The 12,937-nt window shown below is 43.1% G+C and overlaps 1 protein-coding gene across 1 annotated transcript; it reads right to left on the bottom strand.

The window, feature by feature from the left end:
• Positions 1 to 5,038: 5,038 nt before the first annotated feature.
• On the bottom strand, positions 5,039 to 12,522 carry LOC113625192 (glycine N-acyltransferase-like). The gene is made up of 5 exons (XM_027115684.1): positions 12,445 to 12,522; positions 9,058 to 9,165; positions 7,471 to 7,597; positions 5,868 to 6,039; positions 5,039 to 5,441 (listed from the first exon to the last, which is right to left on the bottom strand). The coding sequence occupies exons 1-5, from the start codon at positions 12,520 to 12,522 to the stop codon at positions 5,039 to 5,041; spliced, it is 888 nt and encodes a 295-aa protein (XP_026971485.1).
• Positions 12,523 to 12,937: the final 415 nt, after the last annotated feature.

Genomic DNA, 12,937 nt, shown 5'->3' with positions numbered 1-12,937 from the left:
GCTCTGACCAATAACAGGCCTGAGTTAGGTTTACCCTAGTTTGTTCTTCTGTTGACTGGGGGTCGATCTGCCTTGCATGGTCTTCTAGTTGACATTTCACACATGTATTATAGGTGCCGGTTTCTTACATTTTTATTTCACCATAGTCTTACTCCTTTTCATTCTCCAGCTTATAGGAATTACCCAGCACACCTAGAGCATCAATAAATTCTTTTTTCTCTTCCCTGACTCCTATTGATGTTAATTCAATCACTTGATGAGAATTCAGCAAATGATAACTGGGCTCCATCTGCAATCTTGAGCCAATTCTCTAACTTGCATTTATGCAATCCTTTTCATATCTAGTTTTACAAGTGCATGTATTTTTATCTTCATTTTTAAAAAATAGGAAAACAAAATCTACAGTGTTGATGGGATTTGCCCAGTATCATACACTGAGTGGCTGAACCATACTCGTAATTCAGATACATTCCTGACCCCAATCCCATGTTTTTACCCCATTACCCAGGGTACTAGATTTAGGCATATTAAAGCAATAGTCTGTAACTATACAACACGTAGCAGTTGTAAAGCACTTTCACATGCATTGTGTTATCTTTTCCTCATGAAAGCCCTTGATATAGCATTATTATTTATCCTAGACAGGAAATCTTGCAATTAAATAAGAAAGTTACCAAGACAATTGAGCGATGACACTCAGGGTCTGGAGACTTCAAGTCTCTAGACAGGCACGGGCATAAACCTTGGGGTATCCCAGATATTTCTTTTCCACCTACCTCAAACAATAAGGCAATCAACACGTTAAAAGGATACCCAAATAAACCCACCAAAGGCTGGGAAGTCTTGTTTCCCATAAAATATCTTCTCTTCATCTTTAAGGACACTGGATTGCTCCTTTTCATTCCTTTTTTTTTTTCTTTTTTTCTGTTCAGTGGCAGTAATTTCCACTACTCTGTCTTCCGGCTCACTGATCCATTCTTCTACCTCATTTAGTCTACTACTGATTCCTTCCAGTGTATTTTTCATTTCAGTTATTATATTCTTCATCTCTCTTCGGTTGTTCTTTATATTTTCTAACTCTTTGTTAAAATTTTCTACAGTAAGTCCCCTACGTATGAACTTTCAAGTTTCGAACTTTCAAAAGATGCAAACATATGGTCCCATGTCTAATCACGTAAGTTAGGTCACATGTCTGGCGTACATTGTCACGTGTGTGCATCCTCTACAAGTGGCTGTGCTTTTGTGTACTGTACAGGACTGTATAGAGTACAGTAGTGCAGTATCTTTTTTCAAGCCCAGGATGTCTGGAAGCAAGTATAAAAGCAGCGGTGACGTAGCCGGTACTGCTAAGAAGCGCCAAGCAATAACAATGGAAACAAAAGTGAAAACAATTGAGAGACTGGAGTGAGGGGAAAAGACACCTCGCCCTTCATATCCTATTTCTGATGATCCTTCAGCTCTACCATCTCCTCCCTCCTCTCCCTCCTCCAGTCAGTAACTCTTCTCACCTCTTCCCTCAATGCCAGCCCCTGCATGCCAGCTGTTGTACTGTACTATTGAACTTTTCAAGGTACTGCACTGTAAGATTAAACATGTTTTCTTTATTTTTGTGTCTGTTTGTTTTTTATGTATTATTTGTGTGAAAAGTATTATAAACATATTACAGTCCAGTACTATATAACTGATTGTGTTAGTTGGGTGCCTAGGCTCACTTTGTTAGACTTAACGAACAAATTGGACTTACAAACACACTCTTGGAATGGAACTCGTTCATATGTAGGGGACTTACTATAACGTCTTGCTCTGTGTATCCACTATCCTCCCAAGTTCCTTGATCACCTTTGTGATCACTACTCCGAACTCTTTCTCAGGTAGGTTGCCTATCTCCACTTCACTTAGTTCTTCTGGGGTTTTATCTTGTTCCTTCACCTGAAACATATTCCTCTGCTGCCTCATTTTCTCTAAGTTGCTATTTGTATTTTTATGTATGTGGTAGGTTAGTTACATTTCTTGGCCTTGGGGAAGTGGCCCTCTGTAGGAGGCATCCTGTGTCCCAGCAGTGCACTCCCCTCTCGACGCCCAAGCTATGTGCTCTAGGCGTTCCCCCTAAGAACGCTACGTGGGTTTTTCTGTGGGGCTGGGCTAAGTGTGTGGGCAATCAGGTAGGCCCCTAGCTGGTCAGTTGCCAGGCCCTGCCTTGTGTGGACGTAGCTGGCTGTTATTTAGTGGGGTCTGGTCCTGAGGTGACTAGTTGCAGAATCCTAGGGGGTCCCTGGAGCTAGTGCTGGCTCACTGGTGGGCGGAGTCAGGGTCCCAAAGACTCTGGGATTGTTGCCCACCCACCGGCTGGTTAAGTCAGATCTTGGGGTTAGTGCCAGACTACTGGTAGGCATAGCTGGTTCCTAGAGTCTGGCTCTGGAATCCCAGAGCTCATTTAATATTATTGGTGGGGGGTAGTTCTTGACCCAGTTGGGTATGGGGTCCAGGGTGTCCTAAAGGTTGCGTTGGCCAGCTAGTGGGCTGGGCCAGGGCCCAGCCAGTGCCAGTGTGGGATCTGGCCTGCAGTGTGGGATTGTAGTTTTCTAGCTTCTTGTGTCTGCCCTCTGGTGGGCGAGGCTGGTCTAGAGGCCTGGTCTGGCTTCCTGGTGGGAAGGGCCGGTCCACTGGTGGGCAGAGCTGGGTCTTGGCCCTCTGGTGGGCTAGGCCGTGTCTAGAGGCAAGCCCAGAGGTGGCTGTGGGCTCTTTAGTCTTTAGGCAGCCTGTCTGCAGATGGGGGTGGATGTGTTCCTGCCTAGTTAGTTGTTTGGCCTGAGGTGTTCCAGCACTGGAGCCTACAGGCTGTTGGGGGGCCAGGTCTTGGAGCTAATGAGGCAAGATGTTAGCTATCAACAATGTCCCGCTACATGCTGCCACCAGTGTGTTTTCCTTTACCAAAGCCTGAATTCCTTCTCCCTGTTTCAGAACCACAAAGCCTCTCTCTCCCTGACGACTACAGGGAATTCTTGGAGGGGAGTATCAACTTGTACTCATACAGAAAGGAAAGTAGTATGGCAACAGAATTTTCATCTATAGTCTAGGGAATAAGATATATTCTATTATTTCACTAAAACAGTGGTTCTCAAAGCATGGTCCCTGGGCCAGCAGCATCAACATCACCTGGAAACTTGCTAGACATGTGATTTCTGGAACTCTCCCCAAGATCTACTGAATCAGAAAATCTAGGGGTGAGGCCCTGCAACCTGTTTGAACAAGCCTGCTAAGTGATTCTGATGCAGGCTCAACTTTGAGAACCACTAAACTAAATGTCAACCAGAGGTGACTTTGCCTCCAGGGGACATTTACTAATATCTGGAGACATTTTTAGTTGTCATAATTGGGATGGAGGGTGCTAATGACATCTAGTGGGTAGAGGCCGGGGATTCTGCTAAACATTCTACAAATGCACAGGACGGACCTACAGCAAAGAATTGTCCAGTCTAAAATGTCTGTTGCGCCAAAGTCGAGAAACCTGCTCTAAACTGAGCCTTCACTCTCTCAACTGGTGAAGAAATTAAACCTCAGCTGTGTGTGTGTGTGTGTGTATGTGTGAGTGTGGTTGTGTGTGTGCGTGTGTGGGTGTGTGTGTGTACGCATGCGTGTGTGTGCGTGCGCGCGTGCATGTATATTTGTGGGAGTCTTCATCCCCAATTCCACAGCTTAATTTCAGGCTTAGGTGGACCAGAGGGAACGAGTTCTTAATCCAGGTGATCACCTTCATTCAGGTGCTCTGTTTGCTGCCCGGTACCGGTGTTTAGTGCCGTTTCTCTCGAAGGGCTGGGGCAGGAAACTCTCCCACCTAACCTGTCCCAACCAGGAAGAATATCTTTCCACACCAGCAACCAGATTCTCCCATGAGACAATGGTCTGAACCGCACAGAATTCTGGCATCTTGAAGTAATATGCCAAGGTCAAGCGGAACAGTAGGCATCCATGCTATAACCCCCACCCCCTCAACTTCCATCTCTTCTCAATAAATCCCCACCTTCCTGGGGCTGGGTGTTCCCACTTTCCTCTCCCCGTTAACTCACACCATGTTTCCTCATCACGAACCACTTAGCTTCAGCTTATACAATCAAACACAAAATCTCTTTATTGTTTGAGGGTTTCAGGCGACTTCAGGAAGCTCAGCTTTTAGGAACAATATTGAATCATTTTCCCCAGAGTGGAAGGGTTGGGGGGGGAGGGGACAGGCTAACATAGGTTAGTCTTTTTCTTTTTTCTTTTTTTTTTGCGATACGTGGCCCTCTCACTGCTATGGCCTCTCCCGCTGCAGAGCACAAGCTCCGGACGCGCAGGCTCAGCGGCCATGGCTCACAGGCCCAGCCGCTCCATGGCATGTGGGATCTTCCCGGACCGGGGCACGAACCCGTGTGCCCTGCATCGGCAGGTGGACTCTCAACCACTGGGCCACCAGGGAAGCCCTAGTCTTTTTCTTAATAACTCTCCCTGCTATATCATGCATAACATATTTAACATAATATACCATATATATTTGTATATAACATATTTAATATACCTATAAAGCAGCAATCAGAGGAGAGGATAATGTCTACAGACCTAAAGAGTAGAGTCCACTTGCTCCTCACTAAGGGAAAAGCCATAGAAAGAGAGGAATAAGTTGTAATGCCCAGGAAGTGTTAGCCCTCCCTGGAAAAACTGGCAAGGGTCTACCAGCCCATGCCCTAAGAGTCCCAGGGGAAGCCATTTGGGGCAACATGTAGCAGATGAAGAAGCATGGCGGAGCTACTGGAAGCATGGAGACCAGAAGTATGAAACCACTGCAGGAGGACCGGATGCTGCTTATGCTGAGATATCTAAGGCAAGCCCATCGACGGTGGTGGTCCTGTCGACCATTCACACTGCTGCCCCAGGACCCACACGATGTCCACTCCTTTACCTACGATTACAGTTACAATTGGTTCTTTCCCTCCACCCACCCGTCGGCTCCTCCAGCTGCATCCTCAGGCCCATCCCGTACTGTCTTGGATTCAGGGCTGCTTCACAGAGGCACACAGTTCCACTGGTTCCAGTCACAGGGCACAGGGATATGATTCAGACTGCGACTCATTTTCTGCATAATTTTGTTATTCTTGTCTACATGAGAATACACGGGGAAGCCACGTTTGATCAGAGCCTGGGTCTGGTAATAGATGACATAGGTGACGAGACCATGGCCCCGGTACTCAGGCAGGGTGCCCCCCATCCGCATCTCTCCTGTCTGGTCCATCAGGGACCAGGACACAGGGGTCCCCTCGGGCCCCAGCAGGCAGAAGTTGGGGAAGGTCCAGATACAGCGCTCGATGAACCGCTGGCTCCACTCATTGCCACCGAAATGCCAGAATTTATTCACCACGGCAGCGTGGGTAGGATCCAACGATGAGAGTTTAAACATCTCTTGGTCACTATGGATGTTCCAAGAGAAAAGCAAAGTCCATGAGTTTAGAGGTTTATATTTGTTCTTACCTCTAGTATCTTGAGAGACAGAGTAGGCAGAGGAAATAGCGAACGCAAAGTCTGGAGTATAAGTGAGCTTGTAATGACAGAGGGACAGAAAGAAGGCCGATGTTGTCGGACTGAGTGAGCTAGAAGGACAAGACAGGTCAAAGAAGTTGACATAGGCCTGATGTACTCCAGGTGAGAAAAGAAATGGTGGGGTATTTTAAGCAGGGGAGAAACACGGTTTGAATTACGTTTTTAAAAAAGATTCTTCTGGCCGCTTTGAAGAAGATCGATTGTGGGCAGACAGAGTAAAAGCAGAAAGAGAAGTTAGGAGGCTGCTCTGGTAGTGAGAGGCGTAAGCAGCGTAGGGTAGCTTTTATCAAACTCACATGGCCTTGGGTTTGCCATGGCTAAGTGATAAGTTCTTTACATCCAGCAGGGAAGGAGCCAGTTCCCTTATTGCCTCAATCGCCATATAGAGAATGTTTTGTGATCGCTTGACTTTGAAGGATTTAGTGGCTGCAAGACTTTGTATTACTTCATTCAGGCTGGACTGTGAACCTGGATGGGATTATAAGGAGAAATGCAATGATTTATGTCCATTCTAGGGAGAAGCTCTCCAGTGGAGTAGGAAGTGTCTGAGGATTTCTAGTCAGAGAATTTTGGTGATGGGCTCGGTGCTGCTACTGTATGACTGGGCTCATGTAATCAGGATTTGAGCAATTTTCCTTGTTTTGGAAAAGCAAAAGCATGCCTAGAAATTCATTCAGCCACGGTCATGCCATTAGAGGCAACACCAGGACTGGAACTAAGTTTTCTGGGCTACATAATCGTGCAGTTTTTTTGTTTGTTTGTTTGTTTTTTGTGGTACACGGGCCTCTCACTGTTGTGGCCTCTCCCGTTGCGGAGCACAGGCTCCGGACGCGCAGGCTCAGCGGCCATGGCTCACGGGCACAGCCGCTCCGCGGCATGTGGGATCTTCCCGGACCAGGGCACGAACCCGTGTCCCCTGCATCGGCAGGCGGACTCTCAACCACTGCGCCACCAGGGAAGCCCAATCATGCAGTTTTGATGATCAAAGAAGGTGAGTTATAATAATTATAGTTGCCGAGACTTCCCGGCAATTATAGTTGCCGGGACTTTTCAACACTGCTGTGTTTTAGGTACCATCATTTATTTTTTTAGTAAATTCATTCATTTATTTATTTATTTTTGGCTGCGTTGGGTCTTCATTGCTGCGCATGGGCTTTCTCTAGTTGTGGCATGTGAGGGTTACTCTTTGTTGCGGAGTACGGGCCTTAGAGCACATGGGCTTCGGTAGTTGTGGCCCACAGGCTCAGTAGTTGTGGCATGCGGGCTCAGTAGTTGTGGCTCACGGGCTTAGCTGCTCCATGGCATGTGGGATCTTCCTGGACCAGGGCTCAAACCCGTGTCCCCTGCATCGGCAGGCGGATGCTTCACCACTGCACCACCCGGGAAGTCCTAGGTACAATTATTACCCTCACTTTTATATATGAAAGTCAGGATCTCAGATAGGACAAGTCCCTGGCGAGGATCACATGGCAAAGTAACAGGCAAATGCCATCCTAGGTAGTCTGACTCTGGAGACCATGCTCATAACCATATAAGTTGCTCTTTACGACCTAGGAGGTGTTCTGTGACATGAGTTGTCATTCCAATTCTAGGAATGAAAGTCCCTGGGGAAAGCTCTGCTCTGATACCCAACCACCCTAAGGCATGCTGGATATGTCCACAAAATATGCCATAAATCCTTAGCTCTCAGGGGATTACATTACAGTCCTCTATATGAAGCCCATTAGGTATAAGCTTTGAGGGTGTTTTTCCCCCTTTACAGGTATAGTTGCAGCTGAGTAAAAAAAACTGACAGCAGGCTGAGGGTCTGGGGCTTGGAGAAAGGAGATATATGTCATAGGAGAAATTGTTCAGGATGGAGATGTGGTTCAGCACAGATTCCATTCCTTTTATACTTACTTTGGATCTGCAAATGCTGTTTCCAGTTGATGACTTCTGGTAAGCTGAGGAATTCCTGACAATTTTTGAGGTCTTTGGAGTAGATATGGTAAGTATTGGTGTAGTGATCAAGGTCATCTGTCATGTCCTGTTATCATTGAGAAAAGGGGGGCAAAACAAATGTCTTATTTTTCATGATTGTAATACTTTTTTCTAAATTCTACTATACTGTGGTATTTTTAAGTACTAAAATATTGGTGTTTGTATTGGTGCTTTAGAAATTTTTCTGAATCATTTAAATCATGAGATCAAGATGGGAGATTCAGGTGTTCAAATTATGATGAAAAACTACAGAACAATACTATTCTCTACCCATATATTGTATTAAAATTTCAACTCAAGCAAAGACACAACTATTTAGAAAGGATTCTTCTATATTTTCATCTTCCTCAACAGGAAGAAGAGAAAAGCAATTGACAAGGAAAAGCTTCTGTTGCAAGAATAAATGTTTCTATATTTCAAACACTTGCAGAATACAGAAGCTATGAAGATGACAGTATTAAATTTGGTTATTGACATTTCTGGATTGACATTTCCATCTATACTAAATTAAGACAAAGAAGATGAAAACCAATTAGAAATGCTTTCATAAAATAATACAAGAGTTGAACAAATTGTAATTACAGAAAAACAAAGAAACCACTTATTTAGAAAGATCCCCTCAAATTATTAAATAAGAGATGTGATTATTTGGAAGAAGAAACAGGAAAATATTATCTTGAGTGCAGAATTCGAAACCTTTTCAAAAATAGTTGGAATTGTTGCACAAAAATACACTCACAAGTCAGCAATGATACCACTAACACATTTTGTTTCTTAAGATCCCATTTAAGATAAAAGGTCAAATAATTTTATTGCAGTTCAGTTTTTATTATTAATATAAATTTCTTCATTTTATATACTGTTTAATTCCATGGATTTTAAATAACTTATTATTTGTAGGAAAGATATATTTGTATTTTTATAAAGTTATAATTTTACTGGATGTTTTAAAATAAACTTAGGGTTTTTTGTCTTTGAAATGTATTAACTATTTAGTTTCACTAATTTCTAAATGTTTCCCCAAAATGTATATGGAAATTCTAGTATTATAAAAAAATTTTTTATAATCAGCCAACGAACTGTCCTGTTTCATACCTTCCTATCTTTGTCCTTGTTACTTTCTCTGGTTAGACTGTCCTCCTTTCTTTGTCAGCCTAACAAAGATATATTTATCTACAAAACCCAGTTCAGATGAAACATCCACTAAGAAGTATATCTAATCTGATCCTGTGACCTCCATCTCCAAACTCCATAGTTTAATCAGCTTTTGCCTGTGCTATCTCCGTATATTGTACATTTTCTGTTTTTGAACATTTTACACTAAGTTGTAATTTATTTACTTACCTGTATTCTCCTCCAGGCTGTGGGGTTCTTAAAGGCAAGGACTTGTTCACTACACTGCAATTCATTTCTGTAGCCCCAGGGTCTACCACATTGCCGGGCACACGGTAGGCACATAGCAAATACAAACATAGATGCAAATTCATTCCACATCTGGCACCTTACCTGCTCCTGAGGGCGGATAACCACTGTATTAAAATCAGGCCACCTGTCCACCAGGGCCTTTAGCTTGAAAGGGTTCCCCTGGTTCATGTGGAAGACGGTCCCATAAACCTGCAGTATCCGGACAAAGTGAGAGGGTCAGCTTGTTAGGAAGGGATGGCAAAGTGCCTTGTTTGACCAGGACAGGTTTATGTCTATGAAATTGTGAAATTTTACAGCGGTAAAGGGACAAATAGGGCATCTGTGTCTAAAATCTCCACACGCTACTTTCTTTTTTTAACCTCAGATGAGAGCTTTTTCTTCCCATCTAATATAAATCAAACATGTATATGGTAAAATATTGGGACAAATAAAGTTAATGATCATAAGAACACCATTCTTTTTTTTGTAGGATTTAATATTATCTTTTCCCAGACTTTCTTCTATTCATACTCGTAGAGATACACAATTTTACAAATGTAAAATGATCTGATACATGGTATTTTTCACCACTGAATAAATTGTGGGTGTATCTCTATGTTCATAAATACAAAATTTTTCAATTATGTTCTAATGATAGGATCCCACTATATGGTTGTATCATGGTTCATTTGTGCATTTGTCTACTGAGGGTCATTTCAGCTGTTTCCAAATTTTCATTTTAACAACTAATTCTTTGCAGAGCATGCTTGCACAGAAATCTTTGCATGGGCACCTGATATCTTCTTAGATTATCCATCAGGTAACTGCTGGTTCAAAGGATATGGACATGTTTAAAACTCTTTAACATGTATGTCCACAGTACCCTCTGGAAAGGTAATTTCCTCCCACAATAAGCAAAGCCTAAAGCAAAATGCTAAAGAGAATGGGCTGCGGAAGCCCACAGTCTCGGTCCAGTCTTGAGTCCCCAGCCCCGCCTTTTTGCATAGGTTGTTGAGAGAGAGGGGAAAGCAGGGAGAGAATGAATGAGATAGCCTGTGGACATTAAGTGTCCTGGTGGTTTGGGGGGTGGAATGCAGCGGTGGATACCACCATGGGCCACATGACTATTGTGAACATGAAGCCTCTGCAGATACCAGCATGCAAACGTGCCAACGACCAAAGGTCAAAAAACAATGTACGCAGTTTAATGGTTTCTACCATGGGTAGATGATGACCAAAGACTGTACCAACATCCTTCCCTCCTACCACCCTCCACCCGACGTGGACTATTGATGTTACACTATGGAGAAAGAGAAGGGGAAAAAAATCTAAGTTGCCTGAGCTTATCTGAAATCATTGTTTTCAGCCATGAATGGAGGCTCGATATAGAAATTCCGTATAGTTTGGCAAAATATAGATGTTTCTTTTTACGCCTTTGCATTCGGGGATGTGTAAAATTGCTTTAGATTAATACATTATCCATTACAGGATCTGAAAATATGTGTAGCTCTTCCTCTTTCTTATTCCCTGAGCTGAATTAATTAAAACTCTTTTTTTTTTTTTTTTTCTGCTGAACTCAGAACGTAGTGAGCCAGGCAGCTACTCTACATGGACTCAGCTGGAGTTGACACATGCAATAAAAGGTACTTAACATCCAACACTTAGAAGAACAGATGGACGTTTTGTCAACGAGACTCAAGCAAGTATTGAGTTCTAGGTTATACCTCCATTAAAGGTACCTGGCAAACAGCTATTCTAGATTTCAACTAGGGTAAAAATGTGTATCTTTCATATACAACCAATGCTGTTTCTTCATGAAAGTTGTGGAACCAAGAGGGCCGCCTTATCTTACCACAGAGATGGTCCAAGTAAGGACACTTGGGAACCACCAAGAGTTTCCTCAAGATGTTTGGGGTCCACTTAACCCAAGGACCAAAGAGAAATTTAAATCACAAAATTCTATACTACAGAGCATGGAAGAAAAACTTTTAGGTTGAAGAATTTTCAGAAATAGCTACTTACCATAAAAATATCTTAGGCAAGCATTCATAACATGTATAACTGATGTAACCTCTAAGAAAAATTGACTGTCTCTTCGAGAGGTTGCCTGGATCTTAAGGATTATCAAGTGAAAGTAGTTAAATATTAGGTAACAGAGATTAATATTAGTGAGATCCACCAAAGTGGGCGACATTTTAGTATTAAATTAGTCGATTTGAAAGCATTTGGGGCAGTAATTAAAGAACAGGGCGAGTTGTTTCATTAGTCTATTTCTAATAAATGAAAATGAAGCCATATGATCTACAAATAAAATAATGCTAACATTTTTCTCCTTTATACAGAAAGATGGAGTAACATATCTATTAGGGAGTGAGGCAGGTGAATGCATTTATCTTATCCAAAATGTATGCATCTTATAGGAGTGTCTTATAAAACAGTAGAAATCTAGTTCTCTTTCTACAAAAAACTTTCAGGGAAACAAGTTGTTTTCCAAATACACACACACACACACACACACACACACACATTCACACACACACGGTTGTACTTAAATTCCACTGGAATGGGCCCCATCCCTTTGGTTGCTAAAGAAAAACACAGGTGAGGACCCCAGACCATCATTAGAGTTGCTCTCGAACAGTTCTGGATGTGGGCATCTATGTATATGTTCTGTTTAATCCTGAGATTTCTGATCAATTGTACTTGGTTAACAGAGGTCCTCAGAGTCAGGCACAAAATAGCTTGATATGCCGTAAGTTCGGAGCAATTGGAAAATCTAAGTGAAATAGAAATTGACTTATCATTAATTTTAAAGAAGGCTCATGACGGTTAACCTCTCACCTGGCAAGTGTTCTTTTAAGGAGAACAAATTTAAAAATTAACATGTAGTCTCAGCTAACTTTGTAGGAGAACTCTGGGCAAGTTTCCAGTGCTATTATGGAACGTTTCTTGGAAAGGAGCAAGGGAATACTTTTTGAGTCAGCTTGGAGCAAAAAGCAATGCTAGGTCTCAGGCATTCCTACGTCTATACCATAGCACTGCAGCTCACTATTTGTGGGGTATTGGGCGAAGCACTTCACTGAGCCTCCACCTTCACATCAGTGACATGGGCATAACAGCAAATGTCTTGTAGAGAGGTTATGCAAATTAAATGAGAGAAAATATGCACCAGTGCCTGGCACAGAATAGGTGCTCAATAAAGATTAGTCTCTTGGGCTTCCCTGGTGGCGCAGTGGTTGAGAGTCCGCCTGCCGATGCAGGGGACGCAGGTTCGTGCCCTGGTCCGGGAAGATCCCACATGCCACGGAGCGGCTAGGCCCGTGAGCCATGGCCGCTGAGCCTGCGCGTCCGGAGCCTGTGCTCCGCGGCGGGAGAGGCCACAGCAGTAAGAGGCCCGCATACCGCAAAAAATAAATAAATATTAGTCTCTCTTTCCCTTCATCACAGGAACTTTCTATTCCTACTCCCCTCAGAATTTTCCATTGTCACCTTTAAGGATGTAGGAAGGCTCTTCCTCAAGGATTTCTCCAGCATCTGCAGCATCTGGGCACCTTGCAATGGGAACATCGTGCAAGACAGCCTGTTCTGGAGAGACAACCAGGAAACAGCCTGGAATGAGAAGACCAGGAGGAGATTCAGAAACAAAAGCCGCAAGTTCTCTGCTAATTGCCGGAGCCCTCTTCCGTCTCTCTTTATTGGCGTCCTCTTCACTAAAGTCATCAGCCATTCCAAGGAAGGATGAGACTGGCAGGAAGTGCAGAGCCTGCCTTCTGAATTTTTCAGCTCACCTTCTTAAAACTTTGATGAATTCTAGTCATTAACTTCACTTTACATTAACAAGCACATTCTAAAGTATATATAACATTTTTTTTGAAATTTAGTTGCTATCAGTGATTTTTCTGACTCTACCAGTAATAAGCTGTGCAACCCTGGAAAGTTACTTAGATCCTCTGTACCTTGGTTTCTTCAAAGTAGATGGGAT

The sequence above is a fragment of the Aethalodelphis obliquidens genome, unplaced genomic scaffold, assembly GCF_003676395.1.
Source record: "Aethalodelphis obliquidens isolate GAN/ISIS:26980383/991018 unplaced genomic scaffold, ASM367639v1 scaffold14, whole genome shotgun sequence".
Lineage (NCBI taxonomy): Eukaryota > Metazoa > Chordata > Mammalia > Artiodactyla > Delphinidae > Aethalodelphis > Aethalodelphis obliquidens.
Note: the sequence above shows the minus strand (reverse complement) of the source record. Positions and strands in the feature narration are given on the sequence as shown.